General features: G+C 38.1%; 1 protein-coding gene across 3 annotated transcripts in view; it reads right to left on the bottom strand.

The window, feature by feature from the left end:
• Positions 1 to 27,004, bottom strand: part of NCKAP5 (NCK associated protein 5) — a 375,692-nt gene that overhangs the window by 311,992 nt on the left and 36,696 nt on the right. For all 3 annotated transcript variants that reach the window (XM_030580665.1, XM_030580667.1, XM_030580666.1), the window contains exon 2: positions 10,562 to 10,625. In XM_030580665.1, coding sequence (XP_030436525.1) covers positions 10,562 to 10,625 — 64 coding nt within the window. The remainder of the gene's footprint in view (positions 1 to 10,561; positions 10,626 to 27,004) is intronic.

The following is a 27,004-nucleotide window of genomic DNA, read 5'->3' as shown; positions in this document are numbered from 1 at the left end:
TCCTGTATAACCTTAGGTAAGTCACTTCTCTGGGCCTCAGTCCTCCATCCGACAGAGTGGAATAATAATACGCCCATACTGCATCTGTCTTTATTTGGATTGTAAGCTCTCTGGGGCAGAGAATCTCTCTTACTGTGTGTCTGTACAATGAAGAATCAAGGACCAAAGAGTATGCTCATTTCCAGTCTTCTAACATGTGCACTGGGGCTAAGAAAACTCTGCTTTCTTGCTGTATTGGCCTCTGGACTGCACCTCCTCCCTTATCTCAGGAGACTATGATAAAGTTATGTTTTTTTCTGGAGGCTCACTTTTGCTAAGTTTTTTCTGTACCTTTTGAAGAGCCAGACTGCACCCAAATGGTAGGTATTATCCAAAAAAATTGTCATACAGCAAGAGCTTTATTTCCACTCCTACAAATTACTTAATGTGAACACTTCTTTTTCTTGTAGTCTAATATGTTACATCCAGTACATGAAAGGAATTAATTTAAAATACCTGCAAGATTCAAGATCTAGTTTTAGTATCACAGATTCTTCAGCTTTTGAGTTAAGACATGTATTTCCCCCCACCCGCCCATGAAATCTCTGGCAGTAAACTGCACATTTTCCTTTTTGCAGTGATTTATCATCAAAAGCATAAGGCAACCTTACATAACACTACATTTCCAGACACAATCACACAATCAGGTCCTGCTCTCATTGTGAAGTCAAGAACAAAGTTGCTTAAATGGGAAACTAGGCCAGTCACTGGTCCAGGCCTGAGGTTAACAGGTGCCAAACTTAGAACGCTCCCAAAAGGGGATAACTTCTCTCTTGAGGAACAGCTTCTAAATAGGAAGGATCACACTGGAATGCTACTCTCAAACTCAGAGTATAAACAGACATCACAAACCCGTTCTTATGAAGGCTATGCATATTGCATCATATCCATTCTTCAACGCCCAACCTGTAACTGGGCCACAACCATCTAAATTACTGTAGCACCTAATGGCCCCAAATTAGATTTATTTCAGTTGTTCTAGGCACTGTATGAAAACATAGTAAGAGACAGTACCTGCCCCAGAAAGCTTATAGTTTAAACAGACAAGACATACAAAGGGTGGGAGAAAGGGAGCATCATTACCCCCAGTTTACAAAGGAACTGCGGCATGAAGATTAAATGACTTGCCAAGATCCCTCAGGAAATCTGTGGCAGAGCTGAAAGTTGAACCCAGAACTCCTGAATCAGGTGCTAACAAGCAACAAACTGGGAAGAAGGGAGTGGGAGGAATCTTCTCCTCAGGCTGCGGACTGTCTTCCCAACCCTGCCAAATGCTCAGCATCCCCACCTTACGTGACAGCACGCAAAGGGACAATCATGCAGGATGTGTGCTCCCACCAAGTTCCCAAGCCCTCTGTGCCCCAAAGGGGTGGTGAGAATATACTCCATTGTGACTTTTTGATAACAAGAGTACTAAAAAAACCACTATTTAAAAAACATTTTTGGTAGATGTCTAACCATGTTAAGACATATACCATTATATTGTATACACAAAGCATTGCTTGTGGAAGTCACTGTGGTGGAAGTCACTGTGGTGGCAGATTACAGCCGGGTAAGGCACTGAGAATTAGACGTATGTATCATGTAATACGGTACTTTACTTTTTATTAAAGTTCAGAAGAATTACAAAAGCACAGTGCATCACGCCAAGCGATATGGAAATAATACAATTCAAACATCAGAGAGACATTCCCACAGTCTAGACATAGTCAATCTCATCCCACAGGGCATACCAGAATGCCTCTGTCCCAATTCCAGACTTGGAAACTATGTGATGAAATCTTCATTGTAACATATTCAGTGGAATACCAAAGGGTGCATTATCACAATTACTGGAGAGGCTAAGATTTAATGGGCCATGGAGCATGAATCACCCTCTCACAGTACAGAGAGCTGCAGAGCTGAGCCCTGGACAGGGCAGTGTGATAAAGCTTTTATTTCCACTGTTTGTGCTTCACTTGTTCTTGGGTAAACAGATTTTCAGTTAATCTGGCATCTTTCAACAGTGCTCCATTCATTTAAAGATATAGATTTGCATTTGTTCATTTAATTGAACCAACAAGGTGTGCCAATGCCAAGACTACATAATTTTCTTGCTCTAACCTTTGTTCTTCCACAGCCCACTCCCTCCATACTGTTCAATATCTTCTCTTTTTGCGTCACATTTGTAAGACTAAAGGTTACCTCTTTGGGATAGTGAGCATGTCTCTTAGGTTTGCAAAGCACATATTAAATAAATAGCCCGAAGAACAAGTTCAGTTCACCTTTAGTTGACAGGCATGGAAAGATCTTGTTCCCTACACTGGAGCAAATCCTGCTCGCCTAACTTGACTTCAGTGGGACCTATTGCTTGAGTTAGTAGAGCAGGATTTATCCCATTGTCCCCTCCTCTGTGTTGTTCTTGTCATGCATTACATGATGAATCAGTAACCAATTTAACTCACTATGAAGTGGTACTGATAAGAAACCAAACACTATGACAAGTGTTAGTACATATATTATTGTGATAATCAAAAGGTCTTGTATTCGCTGAGACACAAGGCTACCAGGACATTAAGGGCCAGATCTTTAGCTGATGTAAATCGGGGTATCTTCATAGATTTACAGAGCTTTAACTCAACAGAGCTACACAGACTTACACCAGCATCTATTTAGCTCAAAGGGTGTGTGAAGGCTAAAAACCAAGAAATTAACAGTACCTGTAAAAAGGTTTGTTTTAAAATAAATAAAATGAATGAACGTTCTCAGCGTTAAAACAGTGAACACATTATTTTGTTTAAAGCATTGCTTCTGTATTAATATAAATGCCACAGAAATATTCTGGCAAATTAACCAAGAGAACAAACTGGTTAATTTACCATACTAAAAGGATAAGAATTTTCCTAGAAGATCTAAAAAAAAAAAAACTTATTCCAAATATGCCATAGCAATTTCACTATTTATCAGTAGATTTCTCTTTATATTTTGCATCAAATTCAAATTATGCATCTTATACATTTTTTTTTAAGAATTTAATGAAATCTTCTGATTAATCAAGTTCCATTTGCAGCATAGTACTCTGGAATTCTAACAAAACATGCTTATACATTTACTTTCTCCTTAGATTTCAAAACAGTGGCTATTTTCAGGTCATCCTTTGTAAAAATATTAACCCAGTAATGCTGATGTGCCCATTGCCAATCCGTCCCGTTGCCTGAGGGAGCTCAGGATTGCAGAGCTTAACCTTCAAAATATTAAAGTGGTCACAGTTCACTGTTATTAGTGTGTATTAGCCAGTGAGGTATTGCCTAGAGCAGTATACATCTGTTTCTAGCCATAAAAGGGGATTTGGCTCCATGCTAAAGGCAACTTCTACTCGGATATTAAACATACCCAATGGATAGTGAGAGACTTCCTGCACTTTTGCTGCACTGCCTGGATTGGCTCCTGCATGGATTATCTAATGTATAAACGCCAGTTTCCACCCAAGGGCAATTTACTTTACACACTGTACTTTTACAAATTGACTGTTTTCCATTCAGGCCTTATAATACATGACCTTTTATACCAAAGTTTGTTTTTTCTTTTTCAGTACTATATTTTGAATAATCCTATTGCCTACCACCTCTGTTTCCCTAACCAAGACTGAAAATGAGGATAGTGTATTATGCTTTACAATTGTGAATGTTGAAAACGGATCTTTAAATATTGGAGGTTTGATCTACTAACAATACAAGACCAAATCTAAGTCCAAATCTGAAATCAAATGAACTAGGATTTGTCCCACGGTGTTTTGAACTACAATGTCACCAATATTCCACTTTGAATATGCTGAAGGTTTGTAGTTTAACTGAGCTTGGGTTATGGATGTTATTTTAAATGAATATAGCTCCCTCTTCTGGTTGAAAGCCAGAATCAGTAACTGTAGGAACTGAAAAACATATCAGGGATATTTTCCTTCCATATGTGCTCACGTAATTCCTATTACACTTTAAACAATAATAGAATGAAAGTAAATTAATTTATAATCAGCGTGTTCCTCACATTCTTATAGAAAAATCTGATGAGTAAACCAAATTCTGAAATTAATTAACTAGGAAAAACTAAAAATTGGCTTTGAAGAGCAGAAGGACTCAGAGACAACACAATTATCAAGCGTCCAATAGGTTAGTGTCAGGAAAGCTCAGTAAGCTATGGCTATTTTATTTTATGTTGTTGCTGTTGTTAAATGAGTGCTGAAATGCCAGAAACATTGTTTTTCAATTATGAAGAATATTCTTCTTAAGAAACTACCAGTAATAACAAAATGTCTGTACATCTGTATATTTGTAGCAAATAAAAAGGAACACATTTAACATGAAGAATTAAGGGGCCAAATCCTTCTCTCAGTAAACATATTTGAACTCCCACTAACAATAAGGTTGCAAAGTTGTAAATAAGGACATTTGGCCCACTGAAGGACAGAATTTAATGAGGTCCAGGTGCATTAGGCTAAACTTCTAAAGAAATTGATCACTCATTATCAGTGATAATAACTATCATTCAAGTCACTGAGTTTCTACATGCATGAGGACTATGTGATGTAGCTCTAATGAGGAGGTAAGAAGTAGTGTAAATAGACCGTTTAACAGAGAAAAAAGAGCAAGATGGATGGATGAGCAGGCTTCATCTTGTTTTTAGGGTGTTTAATGTTCAAAGAGATACATTTAAACATGCAGCTATTCCATGACAAAATACAACATGCTGAAACCTGAAAGAATGTAATATTTAAACAAAAAGTGAATATAACTCAAGTTCAAGTCAAGGAACTTCAACGGAAATAGAGAGTCTGCCTCATTATGTGCTACTTTTTAATTAAAGTACAGATAGCTGGGTTACTGGATGCAAGGACGTAAATGTTGGGATTGCAAAAAGATAATTTAGCCTCTTTTAGCTCATCTTTTAACACTTCATTTACTGCTAAACAACATCTATTTTTGAATGACCTCACTGCTTCTGCATCAACAGACTTTCCAGTTGCTCAAGGCTATTGCACAGATTTATCACTTCTTTGACAGAAAAGTGTTTCCAAGCTGGAGGCAGCACATTATGCTGCCATGTGTAAGACCCAAGTTCAAGAGCAAACTCAGGACTCCCACTGCTTGGTAAGGACCAGGGAAATTGCAGGTGTCACATGCTGGCTATCTGGAAATGCTGACCACACAGGTTTTAGAAGCATTACCTGCTAGTTGATTAATGGAGCAGCATTAATATCAGCCTTGGTGAAGGCTACGTATTCAGTGCCCTAGCTGGAGACAGAGTGCCAGAATAGTGATAACAGCTGGAGAGAGGTACAGGCAGCCAGGAGAGGAAGGAGGAAGAGTAAAAACAGGAGCCTCCCTAATGATGGAGTGAGTTTAGTCCACACTATAATGTCTTTGGGCAATAAGTCTTTCTCTATAGATAGGGAACAAGAAATGCTGAATTTAAAAAAATGTTTACAAGGAACCTTTTCTGGAATTTACTTTAATTTCCATTTTTATTCCCTACTACTATAATTGGTCCTGAATGAATCTAAAAAAAGTATACAGCGTTATCTGTTTTGTTTTGAGTTTTCAGATGAACACCAAGTTTGAACACAGATCTGAGCAAGGGGGGATGCAACCAACCACACCCTCTCCCTGAAATTTGAGGAAGTTCAAACCATGGAGACATCCCACTGATTTCAGTAGGCTTTGGATCATAACCGCTCTCTGTATTTCAGCACTTCTGCCTCCAGATGGAACAGACAAGTTCAGAGTGACATGAAGATGACAAAGATTTCACAGAAAGAGTTAGTCAAACTTTTTCAAACCTGAATAAATAAATAAAAGATTTGGTTTGAGTTTTAGGTAAAGATCCAGTTTGTTTTATATTTTATCATTGTTCTCTCTCATCCATGATTATTGTGTATACACAAAGAAATAATGCAAGGAAGTTGTAACAAAAATTATAAAATACAACTCAGTTTATAGTAACAACTGAATTGTTTTCTGGTAGCTCACACCTCTCCCCTTTTTTTTAAACTTACAGTGTCTACTAGTTTATGCTAAAAATTCATTGTAAAGGAATAATAGTGTGGATCACTTAAAAACTCATTAATATAACTTGTTTTCCCATTATCAGCACCATCTGAGCCTGTGGAAAATCTTAACCAGGGCTTTAATTTCTCCACAGAGGGCTTTAAATTAATTAGTGGTTTACATGCTAACAAAGAATCTGATACATCATAAATCAATCTAATGCAGGAGGATTACAGAAGGGTGGAAACCTATTCAGTGGGGACCTCATATTCAGTTAACATGGTGTGTTTCTAACAAAAGGGTGCAGGTGTGAAATAGATGGATACAAGGAAGAAGCCATGATAATCACTTTGCATTACTTAAATCCACAGCAGGAAACATGGTAAATCAGAGCCTAAGGCCCACCCTAAGTGAGACCCATGTAGACATAAAAGACAACATTGCACCACTTTAACTTTCATAAATTGATTGAGTACTAGGATTTATTCTGTGTGGGTTACTGGTCAATGAACTAAAGAAAAGTTGGTTAGAATTATAGTATTTAGATGCAGGAAACTAATAAAAATGACTAGTAAACAAATGTATTACAGTGCACATATATACAAACAGACACAAAAGTGTTTGAAGTTTTACTTGTCTTTGAATATGAATGTGAGTCAGACTGTGGTGCATTTTGTATAGTTTTAGTACACTCTAGGTTTTCAGTTCCAAAACAACTGTTTTACAATTAGAACATTGCTGCAGTGACACACACAGATGAGAAGGCATTTTCATTGTAAGTTCCTGATTCAGGCACTCAGTGTTCAAGACATTTAGTCTTGTGCTGAGCCAAAAGAGATGTTTTCTTATTTTTGGTGTTTGATGAAAGTTCGGTAAAATATTATTTGGTTATTTTTAAGTTACATGAGTCTGAGGAAACAACTTCTTTGATTATTTCAGATGTTTCCATATACTTCTGTGTTCTGGAATAAACTCTTACTTGGATTATCTTTAAAGCTCCTAAATTTGAAAATAAAAATTCTGTCATCACGGATACACCGCTACCCCGATATAACACAGCCCGATATAACACAAATTGGGATTTAATGCGGTAAAGCAGCGCTCCGGTGGATCAAAGCAAGCTCGATATAACACGGTTTCACCTATAGCGCGGTAAGATTTTTTGGACCAGGAGGACAGCATTATATCAGGGTAGAGGTGTATTTACACATTTCTCATTGGCTTCAATAAGAGATGCACATATTTGAAAGTATAATGTAGCTTTTACTCTTTGGTGAAGGAAAATGCCTTTGACATCTTAATTTTTTTTTTTAAACTCAAGACTTTAAATGTGCATGGTTAAGAATTATGCAGTAAGGGCCAAAGTGAAGCCTGGATATATATTCATGGTTTCAATTTCTAGATACATTTCTAGGGCCTTTTCTAGAGGATCTCTGGACATTCAGACAACTTTCCAGAGCTCTGCCTGGATTTCTCTGCCCTGTGCTGACTGGCTGTTTGTTTTAACTCTCTTACTTCCCATCCCTCAGTCTTTTCACCTTAGCTTCACACTACACCTGCCCCACTTCTCCCTTGCCCAGTCCTCCTCACTCCCTTCCCTTCCTTTTAGTTTATCTCCTCTTAAGTAAATCCACCCACCTCAAACAAACCAACACATGGAATTAATGTTTGCTACCATCAAGTAGTTCACCCTGCTTCTGTGTTCACCCTTTCCCCTACCCTAACCTGCATCTGTCTTGTCTGTTTAGATTGTAAGCTCTTCTAGGCTGGGACCATCTACTGTTTGTACAGTGCTTAGCACAATGGGGCCTCCTTTCTTGGTTGTCCCTGAGGCATTATTGTAATGAACATAATTAAGAATAAAGTCTCTGTGCAATTTGACAGTTCTACAAATCAGAAATTATTTGTGAAGATGGTCCAGTAAAAAAAACTGTGAACAATAAATAAATCTAAGCAAATCAAACTGTTCACAGATATGAAATGGAAAAATAGGCTAAACCTATGTATCAAATAATGTATTTCCTACATTCACTGAACTCTAGTTGTGACACACCAGTTTTTATAACATTCTTGTTTAAAAATGTGTGTTATATCAGTAAAATGTATTTTTTGGAAGAGATGACTTATCTTGAGGGAAAAAAAAATCTTCATTTTAATCCTTTCACCTCAGCATTTCCTGGTATATCTGCTGCCAGGAATAAATTGAACACTGAGATAGCGTAACTCTGGGAGCCAAGGACTTACAAAAAATGCATTTCCTTTGTGGGTCTGATAGCTTGGTATCATATACTGTTTCCTCCTGATCTCGTCTCTCACAAAAAGATGGGATACCTCACCATGAGTGGCACGCAACATTCTCTCCTCGTAAAGATGCATTTCATTATTGCTTACCACGTGTTATTTTTACAAATGTGTATAACTCATTTTTAGAGCAAAGATATCATATCTTAAACAGGATCTAAAACACATGCTTAATGTTTAGTTTTAATTACTGCTCTGTCTGAATAATCTCCACTGCAGCGATTCCTGTAATGGTGGGTGGACAAGATAGCGCAACAGGTCTTTCCTGTCTATAATTCCTTGGGCTATACATAGGAGACAACAGCTGGTAATAAGTTATGGCTGAAATTAACTAGCATCCCCCGTGTATGGAAACAAAGCCTAAATAGTGTAGATTTTTCTACCTGACGTAGGAGAAGCATGCTCTGGAATTACATGTACTCAAAAAGTAGGTAGGTCTAGAAGGTTAATATTACTTAAAGAACCTCGAATTATCCCACAAGAAGTACTTTACATTTAAGATACTGTGTTAGTTCTATGCCTACAAAGAAAACTAGTTTATAAAATTAAAGGAAACATTTCAATCAAGGTAACAGCACTTTGTACTTCTGTAAAATTATTTATACTGAAAACTAATACACCTGAGGCCTGAAGTCAGTGGGAGTTTTGTCTGAGTTACAGACTCTTAGATTATGATTTAACACTGGAAAGTATTTTGTTTTCTCAGCTTGTATATGAGCCCTGCTCCAATACATACAGTAGAGTCATAATTTATAATGCCAGAAGGGACCATTATGACCATCTAGTCTGACTGTCTGTATAACACAGGACACTGGAATTCCATGAATTAATTCCTGTTTGGATGTTTTTTTCTAAACAATATGCTCTAGCCCAATCTTGATCTACAAATTGTCAGTGATGGAGAACCTATCACAACAATTTGGTAATTTTCTCAAATGGTTAATTACAGTGTCAGTTACACTGTTAAAAATTTGCTCCTTGTTTCCAATTAGAATTTGTCTAGCTTCAGCTTCCATTAAAACCGTAGCTTCAGAATCAAACTCATATTTATCTGCATGCTGCCAATTATGCCGTCCAAATCTCTCTCATTTTATTATACCAGTCATTAAATGTGGCTTATTTATATATATAATATATATAGATAGATATAGATATATTTAAAAGGGAACTGTTGAAATTTTAAGGTTTTCAAGACTTTGCATCACAGGACTAATGGAGTTTTTACATGCCCAAATGCGCTTCTCATATGGGTCACTATTTCAGACTCTCCACTATCCAAGGGAACTGGGTTTTGTTTTAGGCATCCTGAACATGTCTGCTTTATCCTGTGGATCCCTCAGACTTTTCAGGTGAAGGCAGGGATAAATAGAATCCTTCTCAGATAGGAAAGGTCCTCTAGATTTCAAATAAATTAGGCAGTGTCAATACATTGTTGGGGCAGAAATGATGTTTTAGTATGATAACGTAATGCTTACAGACCCTGGTTGTCAGCAAGTGGGACTGAACCTGAGACCTCTGGAACCTAGTGCCTGAGCCTCTACCACGTGAGCTAAAAGCCGAGCAGACTTGTTAATCTCTCTCACTCTCTAAGTGGTCTCAGTGCCACTAGATGGGACAGAGCACCACACCCAGGAGGTGTGTGGGTTACAATAAAGCATGCTATCAATTGACATTATAGTTAACTAAAACCAGCCATGCCCGTTTTAACTCACAATCTTCATACCACAAGCTTGATACATGGAAAACAGAACCAACGGAAAGCAAAAAATAAATTAAGAGCTTAAAATTTATAAAGTTATCAAACTGGTCTTCTTTTCTTTCTTTAATCTTCCTTACTTTAATTTTTCCATTTTTCACAGCTTGGGAGGGGCAACTGATGACTAAACAAACCTAATCTCTCAATCTGATATTGCCTATTTAGGTTCACAGTGATGCTTGCGAGAGTCTCAGTGTGAATTTCCAGCAGAGCCCATCACCAGGGCAAAGGAGACTACTTCTCAGCCTAATACAAGTATTTCCAAGGCAATGGTGTTTCTGGAATAGCTTTGATTTTTTTCCAAAATCATCACTGGCAAAAACATCATTAAGCCTAATGCAAGACTAATATTTCAGTGGCCACTCTCAGGAAGGTGAAATGTGTCTGAGGCCTAAATAGAAAGGGTACAACTGGAATTGCAAAACAGATATTAGCCAACACTTACCATTGTCCCTTCACTCTTACTTCGAGCAACTTCCCGCTGCAGCTGAGCCACAGACAACTTCTCCCTATGGAAAGAGAAGCACATGAAAAGCACATCATTTTTCACTAGTTAGGAGAATGGTCTGCTCGCATGTCACTGCAGCATTCTTCCACATTGCCGTGGTAACCGTCTTGGCAGAGCTCTCTCTCTGCCATATTTCCTAAAAATGTTTAAAGGCGTTGAGCTTTATTGTTGCATTTAATGACAGCCTGACACCATGTCAGTGAATCAAATCAATCTATGCATCAGTTGTCCCATTGAAACAAGTAGCAAAGTAGCCAATGATCTTGACTTTATGGGAAAACTTCACCTAAATTACATTATCCATCATTTTTCTGTAACCTTGCACATCAACTTTATTCCACTCTATGGCAGCTCTGGTTACAAGGTTGGTATATTTAAAAACATATTTGTTACTATATTTTTACTTTATTAATAAACTAACAACAGAAGAAGCCAAGAACACATTACCAACCCCATTCATAAACACATTCTGTAGCATTTTGTAATTCAGTGTCACTTACAATTTTAGACCCCAGTCCTGAAACCCTTAGTGACATGAAATCCTCATTCAGATCCTTAGTTTGACTTCATGTAAGCTTATTTGTTTTATTAAAGTGGGGGGGGCTGTATAAATCAAGCTCTTATTGTGTACAGTAAATAACAACAGAGAGAGTTTCTCTCTGAGAGTTATATGCATGGGATAAAATATATGGTTTTAGTGGATTTGAAGAGAGATTAGAAAACAGATTGTCAGTTGGTGCACTCTGGTGTAGCGCCACTGACTTCAGTTAGAGCAATGCCAGTTTACACCAGCTGAGGATGTTGTCCTAAAAGATCCTGGAGTGGACAGACATACCATGCAGGAGGTACAGAAGAGAAGGCTCTTACTCCAATAGTGTAAAGGGAAACAAAAGACACCAGTGCTAGTTAAGCAGAGTGATCAAGGAGAGGAATAAAGAGACAGGAAATAACCTTTTACAATTGTTTTAAGAAAGGCAAGATGGGCATTTTTCAATTGGGTCCAATAATTATTGGGGAATATAATGATGCAACCACATTGAAACAAAAAAATGTGTGGAGAGGACAACACACTATTCTTATAATCACCCTGAGGGTGAGGATAGTAAAACTTTGGGAGAGGGGAAGAATATGACCGCCTTGCACCTACTGTTTAAATCTCTGAGGAACAGAATTTCAAGAAGCCTAGATTGTCATACAAAATCCCATGCAAATGGTGCATTAAAAATCTTTGGTGAGTGAACAATAACACACATCATACCCCATAACAACATTCTCACTTAGAGAGTTCTATTCACTTTATTTATTCACTTCCATTCATCAAACACGATCTAGATCTAAAAATATATACAGTGGTAATCCTGAGGAGGAAGTAGCAGTTAATGTAATTCCCTGACCACAGTTTCAGTTCACACTTCAGTCCAAGAACTTTATCTTCAATTAAATAAATGGCACAGACAATAGACACCTCATCCCCATATTAATTCCAAAGCAGATATCACTTGTCTCCTTTTCTTGATCTGCTTACAATACATGAGCAGTTTTGTGCAACTAAAGCCATCATTATGGATAACTAGCTTGCTGAAAGATGCCTCACTTCCTTTGCTTAAGTAAAAAACTTTTATCAATGATTCAACTCCAACACCTCTCCCATCTTTGCACACCTGAAGCACTATGTTGTACAACATAATACAAACTGTTTAAAATATGCTTTTTTAAAATCACGAAAATAAAAGTTTACTTTTTAAAAATTTAACTAATTAAACCAGTCAAGGGGTGAAAAAGAAGGGGTAAAAGGCAGCAAGAGTAGGCAAATATGAAACGAAAATGCTCAATTCATATATGTATGTGTACACAAATATACATGTGTGTGAATACACGTGTCCTACGAAACAAAACTTTTTTTAGAGGTTAAGTTTCAGCATGGGCAGAGACAGATCAAGATGAATTTAGAAAAAGGTGAGTGTAAGGAGCCAATCACAGTAAAGTCCCAATCTCCTACCAATTTGTGAAGCAATGGAGGATTCATTAAAACAGTAAGCGGTGCAAGTGCATAGACCAAGGCTCATGTTAGAAGCCAGAAGCGGCCAGATACTCAATTCTCCATAACCCACCAACAACTGGCTACATTGAAAAACATTTGTACAACTCCAGAACAAAGGCTGAAACTTAGACTGCATCATTTCCCCTAGTCAATCACCACCCTAAAAGGGAAGACAAGATTGACTGGTAAAAGCATGAGGTGAGGGCAGGTGAGAAAGGAGATGACTGAAATCTAAGAGGAAGTATTCTCTATTTCCCTAAACCTGTGGAATCTCTTTCCTTTCAAGGCTCCCACAGAGAGAAGGGAGACAGAAATGCTCTGTCTAGCCCTAGGGAATTCTTTCCGCAGAAAGTAATGCTGACAGTCAGCATCAGCTCCCTGGAGAGCCTACTCCATGCCATTGAGAAGGGTTGGCCCAGGCACAAATGAGAAGATTGTGTCAGCAAAGTTATTTTAGGAACAATTCTGCCAGGACCAGGAGATGCTTCAGAGTGGCCCATCACAGATGTGTGAGTATCTGCAGGATTCCACAAGGGTTGATGGCACTGGGTTGGATGGCACCAAACCACACACACATCTTGGGCCAGAAAACTAGCCCCCCTCCCCTCTCAATGATGGGGATACTTAGTCAGGAAACTTAAGCTGAAACTGAGTTTTCTGCTGAAATCTGCCCAGACGTGGATATTGCCATGGCAAAGCATAACCTGACCTATATATCTTTTTAAATCTCTACTATTATATTAAAGTTGCAAATTGTCTGTTCTTATATCCCTGTGTGTTTGTGTGTATGCGTGTATGTGTCTGTAGACAGAAGCCACTTTCATATCATATTGTGTTACATCCCATCTCATCTTTGTACTGTTCAAAAATGGGTTATATCTTAAAGGTTAATATGCTGCAAATGCTTTATATTAGTGTAGGCCCACAGAATAATGAGGTCTTATTTTCTGTACTGGCATCTGCTGATGTATACTGAAAGTCATATCCGAGAAGTACATTTAAAACAATGTGAAACAAAGAACAGTCTAAAACAGAGGTGGGCAAACTACGGCCCGTGGGCCACATCCAGCCTGCAGGACCCTCTTGCCCGGCCCCTGAGCTCCTGGCCTGGGAGGCTAGCCCTTGGCCCTTCCCCCGCAGATTCAGCTCACTGCGCTGCAGGTGCAATGCTCTGGGCAGCGGGGCTATGAGCTCCTGGGGCAGCACAGCTGCAGAGCCAGGGCCTGACCTGGTGCTCTATGCTGCGCAGTGCATGGCTGGCTCCAGCCGGGTGGCCACCAGCCACCGGTGCTGCAGGCAGCATGGTAAGGGGGCACGGAACTGGGGGGTTGGATAGAGAGCAGAGGACTTCGGGGTGGCGGTCAGGGGACAGGAGTGTGGATAGGGGTCAGGGCAGTTTAATTGGGGCAGGTGTCCCAGGGGGGCAGTCCGGAAGGAGGGGGGTTTGGATGGGGTGGCGGGGGGCAGTCAGGGGCAGGAGTTCTGGGGACAGTCAGGGGACAGGGAGAAGGGGTGGTTGGATGGGGCAGGGGTCCCGGGGGCGAGAAGCAGATAGGGGACAAGGGCTGGGTCATGCCTGGCTGTTTGGGGAGGCACAGCCTCCCCTAACCGTCCCTCCATACAATTTCCGAAACCCAATGTGGCCCTCAGGCCAAAAAGTTTGCCCACCCCTGGTCTAAAAGATAGGATGCTGGACTGGGAGTCAAGACACCTGCTTTTGGTTCCTGGATCAGTCACAGACTTCCTATGTAATCACAGAATCATAGATTATTAGGGATGGAAGGGACCTCAGGAGATCATCTAATCCAACCCCCTGATCAAAGCAGGACCAATCCCCAATTAAATCCCCAAATGGCCCCTTCAAGGATTGAACTCACAATCTTTGCTGGGCAAGTCTCTTGGTCTACCATGTGCCTCAGTTTGCAACCTGTAAAATGGGGATGATACCTTCCAGTTTCACACGTATTGTGGATAAAATCCACTAATGCTTGTGAGATGCTCAGATACTATAGCGAGCAGGGCAATATAAGTACTTAGATAAATAGGATTTGTTCAAAGGGAAAGTTAAATTGGGAGGCATACTTCCAAATTGGGCCACCAAGGTAGCTCATTGTGGCTTTCATCTAGCAGACCAAAGCACCCACTTTGGGAAGTACAGTATATGAGACAGGAAAAGCTGGCCCAGGAAGAAATAAAATAAAAAGGACTAAGCAAGAGAGTATAGATGTGAATGAGCCCTTCAGCTTGACTGAGGGACTCTTCTCTTTTCATAGGTAAGTTGTTGTGGAGTCAGAGAAGCAAACCACAAAGGGGAATCAGGGCAAATCAAGGTTTGGAGTAGAGCAGATCAGAAAAAACCTCAGCAGAACAGTTTTTCATTGGAAAGTGCAGTTCCATCAAAATTGAAACTCTGAAAAAAAAACTATTTCAAAACATTCTGTTTCTACATTTTCAGATAATGTTTTGACTTTTCCTCCAAAACAACTTTTTATTTTATTTTGTGTTATAATATAATTTAAATTTTTAAAGTCAAAATTGAAATGAAATATTTTAAACAATTCCAATAATTTTTGTAGGATTTTTTTTTCCAGAAAATTTCAAAATTTTCAGGTTTTATTCTGGATTGGAATAAAAAGTTTCTAAATCTTGAAATCCTGTGAAACAGAATCTCCATTCTTTACATAGCACTAATTTTCAGGAACTCTATAGAAAGATGACTCCTACCAGAGAAGTTACATGATTACCTCTAACCTATTGCCATCCAACTTTTACATAAGCATTTATGATCATAGGCATTTTTTCCATTTTCCTAAACTATTTACCATTCACAAATTTAATTACTGGAACAATTTCCATTCATCATGGTACCTACCTATCAAATAACTTGGGGTATTTCTAAGCAAGCATTCAGATTTTAGAGTACTTTCATGGAGCTAATATTAGCAAAACCTAAGTAAAATATATCAAAACAATTTAGATCTTGCATTTAATCTAATCAAGTTTTTGTTTCATTTGTTTTTGTTTTCCATCTTGAATATCAGAGCTCTAAACATCTATTGAAAATGCACAGGTAGAACAAATACGCTAATAGCGCCTTTTGTGCAAATATGTAGCTTTTAAGCACAGCCCTTCTTTTAAGGCACTTTGCATGGATGCTATTGTAACTCTGACAGACCCTAGTTGGTGGGCGGGATCCTACCATAAGCAAATAACAAAATTGGTTAATCCTGTTTTAAGGATTTAGCTCATCTACTGGAAATAGTCAGTTGCTTTTCTGCATTGCTTCACTGCTTTAATACGCTTTAGTGGAAAAGCTAGCATATGCTTTGAGGTGGGTTGACTTTTTAATTGCAAAACAAATGCCTAAGGATATTTCATGAGCAAAGCACATAAGAACTGTTTATCCGTATTTACAGTCTGCTAGAAAAATCAACATTAAAATACACACAATGAAACAATATGGGGCCCCCCGGTATCCACTTCAGCTGTCTGCAAATGAGAAGGATAGAAAGAAATTATTTTCTCTCCCCATTCAATCTTATATTTGAATGCAGAACAAGCTATAAGTTCCCAGAGACCTTGAAAACCCCAAAATCCCATCTATGCTTTCACTAATAAAAAGATTTCTCTTTCTGGTACATGAATCTTCTGAGTACTACCAGCAAGAGAGTCTTGGAGAAATATTAGAAAGAGAGCTTCCTTGAGATATTTCCTAATGAAACAAAGCTAGGATGATCACCCTTAGAGTACCTTAGCATGATGCTATGTGAATATTTGAAAAAATCTGCAATGAAAAACAAAATACTATTTTTTCAACTGAAAACAAAACAAAAACAAAAACAGCTTGCTATATATGACAAAAAAGGTTAAGGGCACTGCACAGCCATTTGTTGCATGGGTGTCTAAAACAAAGTTTATCTGGAGATGATTCTTTGATTCTGTGAAACTAAGTTTTTGTTTCTATTTTAAACAGGCCCCCATCCTAGAAATGAAGAAATTGTGTAGTTCACTCCAAGCAGATTGTTACCTTCATTTACTAGGACATGTTGCTGATGCACAGTAGTGCCCCTGGACCAAATTAGTCCATGGTGTAATTTCATGGCTTTCCATCAGGGATTAACTTGACCCATTGGGCATGGCGATACTTTGTTTTGCACCGCATGTTATCATATACACCAGCAAAATGATTGCAAAGTGCATACAAAGTGCTACCATTCGGAGTTGGAAGCATTTTGCACACAGTTTGAATTCTTGTAAATTATTATACAATTATAGCAAGGGAGAATGAGGTCCATTGTGTTAACTGTAACCAAATAAGACTATCCATTAAAAGCCACTGTCTGAAGAAGTAAATCATTCACAAGTCTGATTAAGACAGAACCTGTAACAGTTCTCAGCCCAGATTTTTTTTTAAATCAACACAGTGTCAGTTGGATAAGCATTTTTACTATGACTGAGTAAAGATATAATAGGTTTTCAGCTGCTTTAGCCTTTCAGATGTTTTGAATGTATAAGAACATTGTGATGAGCCTTCAAAGTTAATTTAATTTTTTCAAAATATTTTTTAAATAGAAATATGCTTAGCTTTGCTGTGAAGTTACACGGTTTTACTAATTTTTAAATCAAGTATATTTTATCCCTATAGTTACTACAGCAGACCTGAACCATACAAAAAAAATTCAGCAAAGACTGGACAAAATATTAAAATAAATTCACTTCAGATGTACTTGCTGCCACTTTTAGAAAAAATATTAAATAAGAGGTTTACTAAATGGCGTTAGAAAACATATTTTGCGCTTTTAAACTTGATTTGCATTGTAAAGTGGCATATGTTGTAGGAGGTGGATCACAGGCCACCAATACAACAGGGGACAGTGTTCCCAAAATGCCTAGCCAGAGACCTTTCATAGAGGTAACTAAGGGAGCCAGACAAAGATCTGATCATACCCTTGGCAGACAGGACCAATCATACACATGCAATTGCTTCATGAGAATACAATTAGAGGAAAATACATTTAAAATTCTTCCTACCACTAATATCTCTCACAATAGCCTACCTTTCTGTGTAATGATGCGATGGGACAAGTAAGGTATATTTGGCCCACAAAGGAAAAAGTTTATTATGTTCTAAATAATCCTGCCTAAATTCTGTTTTCCTAACTACTACTTCTCCTTCAAGTCATCTTCCTTATGAGTTAGACCCAAAAGAAACTATGCCATATTACCAGTCACAGCTAACTGACAGAGCTCAGATTTTCAATACCAAACACTAACTTCTCAAAATTCAGAGTCAAAAATAACTGGATTTATTTTTTTTAATAAAAATACCACAACTTTGAACAAAAATGTTAGTATATGTCATGGTCTGCTCAGAGACGTTCCAGACACACACAAAAAGATGCTAGATTTGTTGTGTAAATTATTCACTTAAAAATCCAAGTATATATTTTCTAATCCTATGTCCTAATCTAAACAGCCATAGGTCCAAACTCTCTCTATAATGGGCCAAACCCTAATGCTGAACCAGAACTTCCCAAACTTTATGTTAAGATTCTGATTCATATTTTGAAATCTCAAATTCTGGAGCTTTCAGATAAAGAATTTTGGTTCAGCCTCCTACATAGGTAAAATGATATTATATCTTTCCAGCGTAGCAGTTCAGGCTAGGATTCCCAACCTTCCTGGATTGTCCTGGAGTCTCCAGGAATTAAAGATTAATCTTTAATTAAAGATTGTGTCATGTGATGAAACTCCAGGAATACGTTCAATCAAAATTGGCAAAATTGTCTCAGAAAATCATTCTAATTTTCAAAGAAGGTTTAGGCATGCACAATTAGATTAGGACACAGTTTCAGTGCTAAGAAATAATGTTATTTTGTTAAAAGTTTTGTAATAAAAAATGTATTTTGGCATCAATCAAAAGTCAGGGAGATCTGAAATTTCTGGATACTGCACCTAAAACCTGATGTAATGCTTCACTGAATCCAGTTGCCCAGGTTCCATAGAGAACACAATACCAAATAAAAACCTGACAAAGCCCTTTTTTCCAGTCTTAATCACACACCAGTACACCCATCGTGTGCGTGCAGAATGTGTCTCTTGGATTCTTAACGCTGAAGCTGCTTCCAGAGTTTCCCTTTCATACTGTAAATGATCATTTTCTGATACAGCTGTACCTCGTCTTTATTTAATTCCTCTTAGGGCCTGTGCTCATGTTATCAGACACTAGTTTTTGTCTATACCAATGTTATCCTGAGAAGAACAAAAGAGACTCTTTTTTCGTTAATGTTTCACACTTAGCTTTATAACTTTCACACTGTGTTGAACATGCACGGTTCTGCACAAAAGTATTACTTAAAAGTCTAGTATTTTCCTTCATGTAGTGAACCATTTGTAACACTGAGCTCTTGTCTTCCTGTAAAAATACAAGAAGCAACTTGAGAGACTGAAAAACATGCTTTGTACAAAATTATTTCAAATAGTTACACCATTCCACACTAGCCAAATTGTATGTTAGCAAGCACTATTTTATTATCATATGGGTATATCAATCCATACAAAGGCAGATTCCTTTGCCACAGGAAAATAAAAACATCTTGACTGCAACATTACACAGCAGAAAGGCAGGAAGTGAAGAGTACCCAACTGAAAAGGCAGTAAACATTTAAGCAGGCAGGATATGAAATCTGAATTTTGAAAGCACACATGTATCATTAACTCTTTCAAAACACTTACCCTCACTTTCCAAAAAAGCTGTGGGATGTTAAATAATCATTAGTAGCCAGGACCTTGTTCTTCCAATGATCCAGAAAATCATAGTCTCTAAAATCCACTAAACCAATGCTCCAGCATGGTGCCAATTCTGACTTATGGTGAAGCGTACTATGCACAGAATTACGAACACCACTTCCTTCAACACCCTTGTTTCCCATGGAAGTTTCCCATCCAAGTACTAACCAGGCTTGACCCCATTTAGTTTATGCGATTTGACAAGAGCACAGGCCCAAGGTGATATGACTGTAGTGAATTAATGTAACTGTTTTAACTGGTGTTGTGATCACTGTGGTTAGCAGTGCTAAATACTTTCTACTGTAGGAAATTATGTAGGATTTAATACTATCAAAATGGCAGTTCCAAACTGAATTCTTGAATCATTATTTTGCAGTCATGACCATTTTAATTGGATCTGGCAATGGAGAAATTTTACTTGCATGGAAAAACTCAATGAAAATATAAATATGATGGCAAGACACAGTAGAAGAAGCTTTATTTAAAGGAATATTTTAATTTACATTGTCTGCAGTCATTTTTGGTGTATTAACCCTATTAAAACACCATCAGAATAATTCCTCTATAGAAAACGGCACCAATAATGCATAGTTTTCTATTTATTTGTAATTGTGAATATTTGTTTATATTATAATTTAATTGAATTTACATAATAGAAGTAAGTATGGCTGAGATCAGAGCCTTATTGTGTTAGGCACTCCCCAGACACACCGAAAGTGCCCTGAAGAGTTCACAATCTAAACAGATAAGACAAACAAAAGTGTTGGAGAAAGGATAGATATCAGCAGTGCCCACCGACTCTCTACCTAGCAATCAGTTGGCAATTTCCCACAGACATCAAATATGAAAGTCCTTAGGAAAAATTTGAAACAGGACAGGGTAATTGCTCTACAGAATAGTTCAGACAAGATACAGAAGGAATGGTGGAGGGGGGGAAGGGGAGAAAGCTTCAAAGATCATTGTAAATGACAAATGAGTGTTTGAGGCAAGCATCATCGGTGTAGTGGAGGATAAAGGGAACAACCCCAAAAAGATTTAGGAACAGATATGTACGGTGAGGCAGAATCACGAAGGGTCTCAAAGGTGAGGACAAAAAGGTTGAATCTGATGCAGAGAAGGAGGAAGAGCCCATAAAAAGAGTGAAAGAGAAAGTGTGGCAAGGTAAGGACTATAGAACAGATTATGAGAGGATAATTTTTCTGAGAGACAAATATTCACCTGAGCTGCTGTCATGGAAGGTGAGACCAGCTGGGGGAATTCAGCTAAAAGCCCCTTGATTTAAACACCTGGGAGTTGGTGGCAGTGTATTTTGAGATGTGGTCTCTTGACTCAAATTCACTATCCCTATGAGTCCAAGGGGGTCTGTACAGGTCCTCTTAGCAATTCTCAGTGCAGGATTCAGACCTTAATGACCTGTTGTTGTTTTAGTTTAAACACAACTTTTACATCTGTTGTCATTTAGGAAAAACACTGCTTTAAAATTGGGTTGAGTCCACAGCACTAAGAAAAACAACATCTTCATGCTCATGCCAAAAAATTTTTCCCAAATCATAACCTATTGAAAGTTAATCACAAACTTTACAATTTTGAGCTCTGATTTTATCACATGCTTTCAGGAGAGGTAGTTCAAGAGTCAGTGCTTTTTAAACTGTTGGCCTTTAAACAATTATCATCTGGAATAGCTAATAGTCAGCAGGATACCAAAAAGGATGGCATGCACAGCCTGCTGCTCTCATGAAGTGTACTTGTACTTTTTATTCCACTGATTAAGCAGAGATAAACGGAGTAGCAAGTAGCATGCTGTAAGAGCATCATGTTCCAGAATACATAAAATTATCGATGAGACTTCTATCAAGAAAGTTAGTGATGTGCCATCAACTTTTCACAGCTAGTGCTGTCTCTCTATCAGGAAAGAAGATACTGACTCTTCATCGCCAAGCTTGCCTTCAATTGTAACATAAGGAAAATCTTGTATGACATAATGCTGAATCATCAGGATAATTCTGAATTATATTGCGCAAGGATTTACAAACCTGTGACAACTTCTCTATTATGGCCACTAATCAAGAGCAATGGTCTTCAGTTGCCAGTGGTTCTTTAAACCAAATATGACAGGGGGAAAAAGAATTTGGAATAGTAATAAGTAGGCTCTGATCAGCTATCTGAACAAAATGACTGTTTTGGTACAGGTATTAACAATTTTATTAGAACTAATAGATCTAGCAGATCAGGTAGGGTGAAAAGTTAAGTCAAGTGGGAGCAGTATAAGGTCATATAATTACAGAGATTATTTTTTCTACAGTTGAAAAATCAGGAAAACGCTAAGACTGGAAAAAAGTTTAGTTCATGATCATGAAAAGTTTGGTTAATACAATGCAAAGTGATCTTACTGTATTAGCCTAAGACAAGATTCAAACCAAAAACCAGCGTAACAAATAATAAGGTTTTCCATCTATGGAGTGAATGGATGTCTGTCTAAAACCAAAGTTTTAAACCCCTTTACTCAGCATGGTCTACTTTCATTTTGCTCAATATGCAAATATATTTTTAGCAAAGAGTCTTGTGGCACCTTATAGACTAACAGATGACCACAAAAGCTCATGCTCCAATACGTCTGTTAATCTATAAGGTGCCACAGGACTCTTTGTTGCTTTTACAGATCCAGACTAACACGCTAACCCTCTGATACTTGACATCATGCAAATGTATTTTTAGCATTCAACATAAGTAAATGCTGAAGTTAAGATAGAGATGCAGGTTTCATTCTACTTTCCCCCTCTAGTAACTATGGTTTGTAACCTGTCCTTTAAATCATCTTCTGTACCCAATGACTGAAAGATAGCTAATATAATGTCAATATTGAAAAGGGGCTCTAGAAGTGATCCCAGCAATTACAGACCATTAAGTCTAACTTCAGTACCGGGAAAATTAGTTGAAACAATAGTAAAGAATAAAATTGTCAGACATATAGAAGAACATAAATTGTTGGGCAAAAGTCAACATGGTTTCTACAAAGGGAAATCATGTCTCACTAATCTATTAGAGTTCTTTGAAGGGGTCAACAAGCATGTGGACAAGGGGGAGCCAGTGGACATAGTGTACTTAGATTTCCAGAAAGCCTTTGACAAGGTCTCTCACCAAAGGCTCTTACATAAATTAAGCTGTAATGGGATAAGAGGGAAGATCCTTTCATGGATTGAGAACTGGTTAAAAGACAGGGAACAAAGGGTAGGAATAAATGGTAAATTTTCAGAATGGAGAAGGGTAACTAGTGGTATTCTCCAAGAGTCAGTCCTAGGACCAATCCTATTCAACTTATTCATAAATGATCTGGAGAAAGGGGTAAACAGTGAGATGGCAAAGTTTGCAGATGATACGAAACTGCTCAAGATAGTTAAGACCAAAGCAGACAGTGAAGAGCTTCAAAAAGATCTCACAAAACTAAGTGAGTGGGCAACAAAATGGCAGAAGTAATGCACATTGGAAAAAAATAACCCCAACTATACATACAATATGATGGGGGCTAATTTAGCTTCAACTAATCAGGAAAGAGATCTTGACGTCATCGTGGATAGTTCTCTGAAGATGTCCACTTAGTGTGCAGTGGCAGTCAAAAAAGCAAACAGGATGTTAGGAATCATTCAAAAAGAGATGGAGAATAAGACAGAGAATATCTTATTGCCCTTATATAAATCCATGGTATGCCCACATCTTGAATACTGCATACAGATATACTGTATATACTGACGTGGCATATTCTGGTTTTGAAGTCATTATACTGGCTTATATACTGATATTAGATATACTGACATTAGAAAAGTTTCAGAGAAGGGCAACTAAAATGATTAGGGGGGTTGGAACGGGTCCCATATAAGGAGAGATTAAAGAGGCTAGGATTTTTCCGCTTGGTAAAGAGGAGACTAAGGGGGGATATGATAGAGATATATAAAATCATGAGTGGTGTAGAGAAAGTGAATAAGGAAAAGTTATGTACTTGTTCCCATAATATAAGAACTAAGGGCCATCAAATGAAATTAATGGGCAGCAGGTTTAAAACAAATAAATGGAAGTTCTTCTTCACACAGCGCACAGTCAACCTGTGGAACTCTTTGCCTGAGGAGGGTGTGAAGGCTAGGACTATAACAGGGTTTAAAAGAGAACTAGATAAATTCATGGAGGTTAAGGCCATTAATGACTATTAGCTAGGATGGGTAAGGAATGGTGTCTCTAGTCTCTGTCAGAGGGTGAAGATGGATGGCAGGAGACAGATCACTTGATCATTACCTGTTAGGTTCACTCCCTCTAGGACACCTGGCATTGGTCACTGTCAGTAGACAGGATACTGGACTAGATGGACCTTTGCTCTGATCCAGTATGGCCATTCTTATGATCTCTCCTCCATGCTATTTTCAGTTACTCATAATTCTCTCAAATACATGCCTATGGTGCTTATTTTTGGATCAAAGATCATACATAGGGGATGGGGGAAAGAAGAGGAATTGTTCAGCAAAGGCAAAATCAAATGAGCAGTTTTTTGAGTTATAAAAGTGTTAGAAACATAAACCATACCCATTCTCATCTTCCCCTTCCTGGTCCTCTATGTGCATGTGCACACACACACACACACATACCATCTATATAGTCTACATAAGTGTTTGTGCCTACACAACAAACAGCAAACTTAGACATTTCCAGCTTGGCTGGTTTGATAGTTGTAATCAAGAAAGGATAAACAATCAAGTCTAAAGAAAACGGTATCAGTATTTTTAAAGCTTTGAGTGCCAAATCTTGATCCCACTTAAGTCACTTAAGGTGTTTTGCTATTGACTTCAAAACCAGAATATGCCACGTCAGTTTTTAGTTCCCTGTTCTCTCACATGCAATTTACAACAAAGTTCCAGTGTTTTTTATTGTAGGTCCTAATTGATGAAAGTACATGAGCATATGTCTAACTTTTAACATGAGTACTCTCACTGACTTCAATGGACAACTCGTGCTTAAAGTCAAGCATGTCTTGAGTACCTTCCGGAATCAGGGCATTGGAGTATTTTAGAATATTGATTAAGGTCACCTCAGTTAAAGCTGTGTTGCTGAAGTGACACATGAGCACTATGGTAGCTCTAAAAACTTTACCAATACTGAATCATTTCTAAAGTACATTATGTGGCACTGCAGCATCTATAAGGAGGCTTAGTTTAAAAAATAAACATGAGGAAATCACATGCAAGTACTCACATTAATACAATGTCAAGTGTGAGAATTTAAGTACTTAAATGTCAGGAAATATCAAGTGTTCTACAGTGGTACCAAACTCTGACAAATCATGACTACATATGAAATGTTATGAATGTTAAGTAAGCTCTACATTTCATGAGAGCTCAATATGGTTGAGTTAACATTTTAGTAGAAACCTTGGGCCAAATTCTTAGCTAATGTACACCCTGCTTAGCCCCCATAGTATTGAAGCACAGCGAGTATAAATCAGAATGGAATTTAGGCCATGGGTTCAACTGCAATATTAAGACATCTATATTGCACATATATGTTGTATTTTCAGTTCCGGTGCACTTGTTAAATGTAAACCTTAATGCTTCTGTTGTGCAATGTATACCATAAAATATACAGGAAGAGCAATTTGGCAGAGTTCAACATTGCAGCAGGAACTTTCAGAATTTCCTGACTTAGGTGATTGATTTATCATTCTCGATGTTGCATTAACATTAATATTTGCATTTAAGATTGTATTATATCTCCCAATAAGTTGCAATCCAAAAAGTATCTGGGAGGAATTTCTATGATGAGGCAAGCTGCCAATGTTCAAAGACTCTATCATTATTATCATCATCAACATCACTACCATCATCATGGGAAACCTCAATGTTAAAATGGGCAAGAAAAAAGAATTGAAGGACTAAGAAAAGTTGTTTTGGAATACTAATTAAGAACAGGAAGTTTTAGATAACAATGAGGCAGGAAGTCCATGTAAATCCAGTACCTTCTCTTAGTGAATGGCTGTTCACTCTTCCTTTTGTCACTTATTGGATACTAACTCAAAATGTTAGACAACATCTGGCTTCATTAGGACTCTGAGTTTTCTTATATTACACAATGGTCCTCAATGAGGGTCAGATCCTATGAATGGATCCACCTGACCACACCCCTGCACCTGAGAGAGGCCTCATTGACTTCAATGTTTCTGAATAGGCCAGAGCTATTTGCAGGATCTTGCCCGTAAGGTCCGAACCTGCAACACATACACACACTCCTCAGTGAAAGTACTCACTGTACTGTAAAATTAATCAGATTCATCTGTCCTTTGCAAGATTGGGACCATCACCCACAATGCTGCAAGGAGCTGAGCACCCTCAAGATCCATTAAAGTCAATAGGAGTTGAACGTTCATAGCACTTTGCAGTATAAGCCCCTTAATTTAAAAAACATGAAGGTTCACAGCACCGTGCAGTGTAGGCCCCTTAATTTAAAAAACAAAACAAATCCTACGTTCTCTAAACTTTTTGACCAACAAAAGGCCCAGAGCCCATGTATCAATCTCATGACCTTCCCTGTGTTCTGTACCTTCCCCATTGAGTGCCAATATAAAATTTGCTTTCCAGGCCATTACCTTTTCTCTTCCAGTCCCCAGAAACTCATCTGCTCTTTCTGCAGCAGTTCATGGTCCACCAACTTGATCTCTTTTATGAAATATCATTTGGGCTGTTAAAGTCTCTGTTTAGCTTTTACACAGGAAGCAGGTTAAAAGGAGAGGAAAGGGACACAAACAGCTACTAAAGGGGCAATGTGGCCCTTACAGGGAGGGGACATTTTAAGTTGCCACTTTTTATCTCCAACTCTCATTCCTCACCATATGCAATTGCATCCCATTGCCGCACATCAACCATTTTGCCACTCTCACTCACTGAGTGTAATGGGGATATGGATGAGGTCCCAGCTATGCACCAGAGGAAGTTGATACATGATTGTGACATTGCTAAAACCCTCATGTCAGTTTTAGGACACATAGAGCAAGGTTCTGATCTCACCTATTCCTGTCCAAATCCAAAGTAACTCAAGTGAAGTGAATAGAGCTAATCTGGATTAATAATCAGCATAAAAAAATCAAAATCTCTCTTTTCCGATTAACTTTTTATGCTCAGTTCTTAGGAACTTTCCTTCTAGTTACTGTTTGCTATTGTAATTTGCAGTGGAAGTGTTTATATTTTCATATGGTGTTATTTCAGCATGTTGTCACATTCAGCAATTCTACTTTACTCTATACTTAGCGCAAGAGGCCATATTTGCAGGCTGAGTATTACTATCATTACATGGGCGATTGTAGATGTTTCTCCTTGGTCCGATAGAGATTGCTCTTAACAGTCTCTCTTTCATTTAACAAATGTAATTCAGCTTCTGACCTCTTTTATCTGGCGTGTGTGTTTATTTCTAAGCTTGACTGAGCAGTCCTCCATACAAAATGATGTGCCATTCTTTAATGATGTGCCTATCTCTGATTATCTGTTTCTTTTATGAAGCTTTAGAGTATCACATCTGTG

This window comes from Gopherus evgoodei, chromosome 11 (assembly GCF_007399415.2).
Source record: "Gopherus evgoodei ecotype Sinaloan lineage chromosome 11, rGopEvg1_v1.p, whole genome shotgun sequence".
In the NCBI taxonomy this organism is placed as follows: Eukaryota; Metazoa; Chordata; order Testudines; family Testudinidae; genus Gopherus; species Gopherus evgoodei.
The sequence above is the reverse complement of the archived record's forward strand: the minus strand, read 5'-3'. Positions and strand labels throughout refer to the sequence as shown.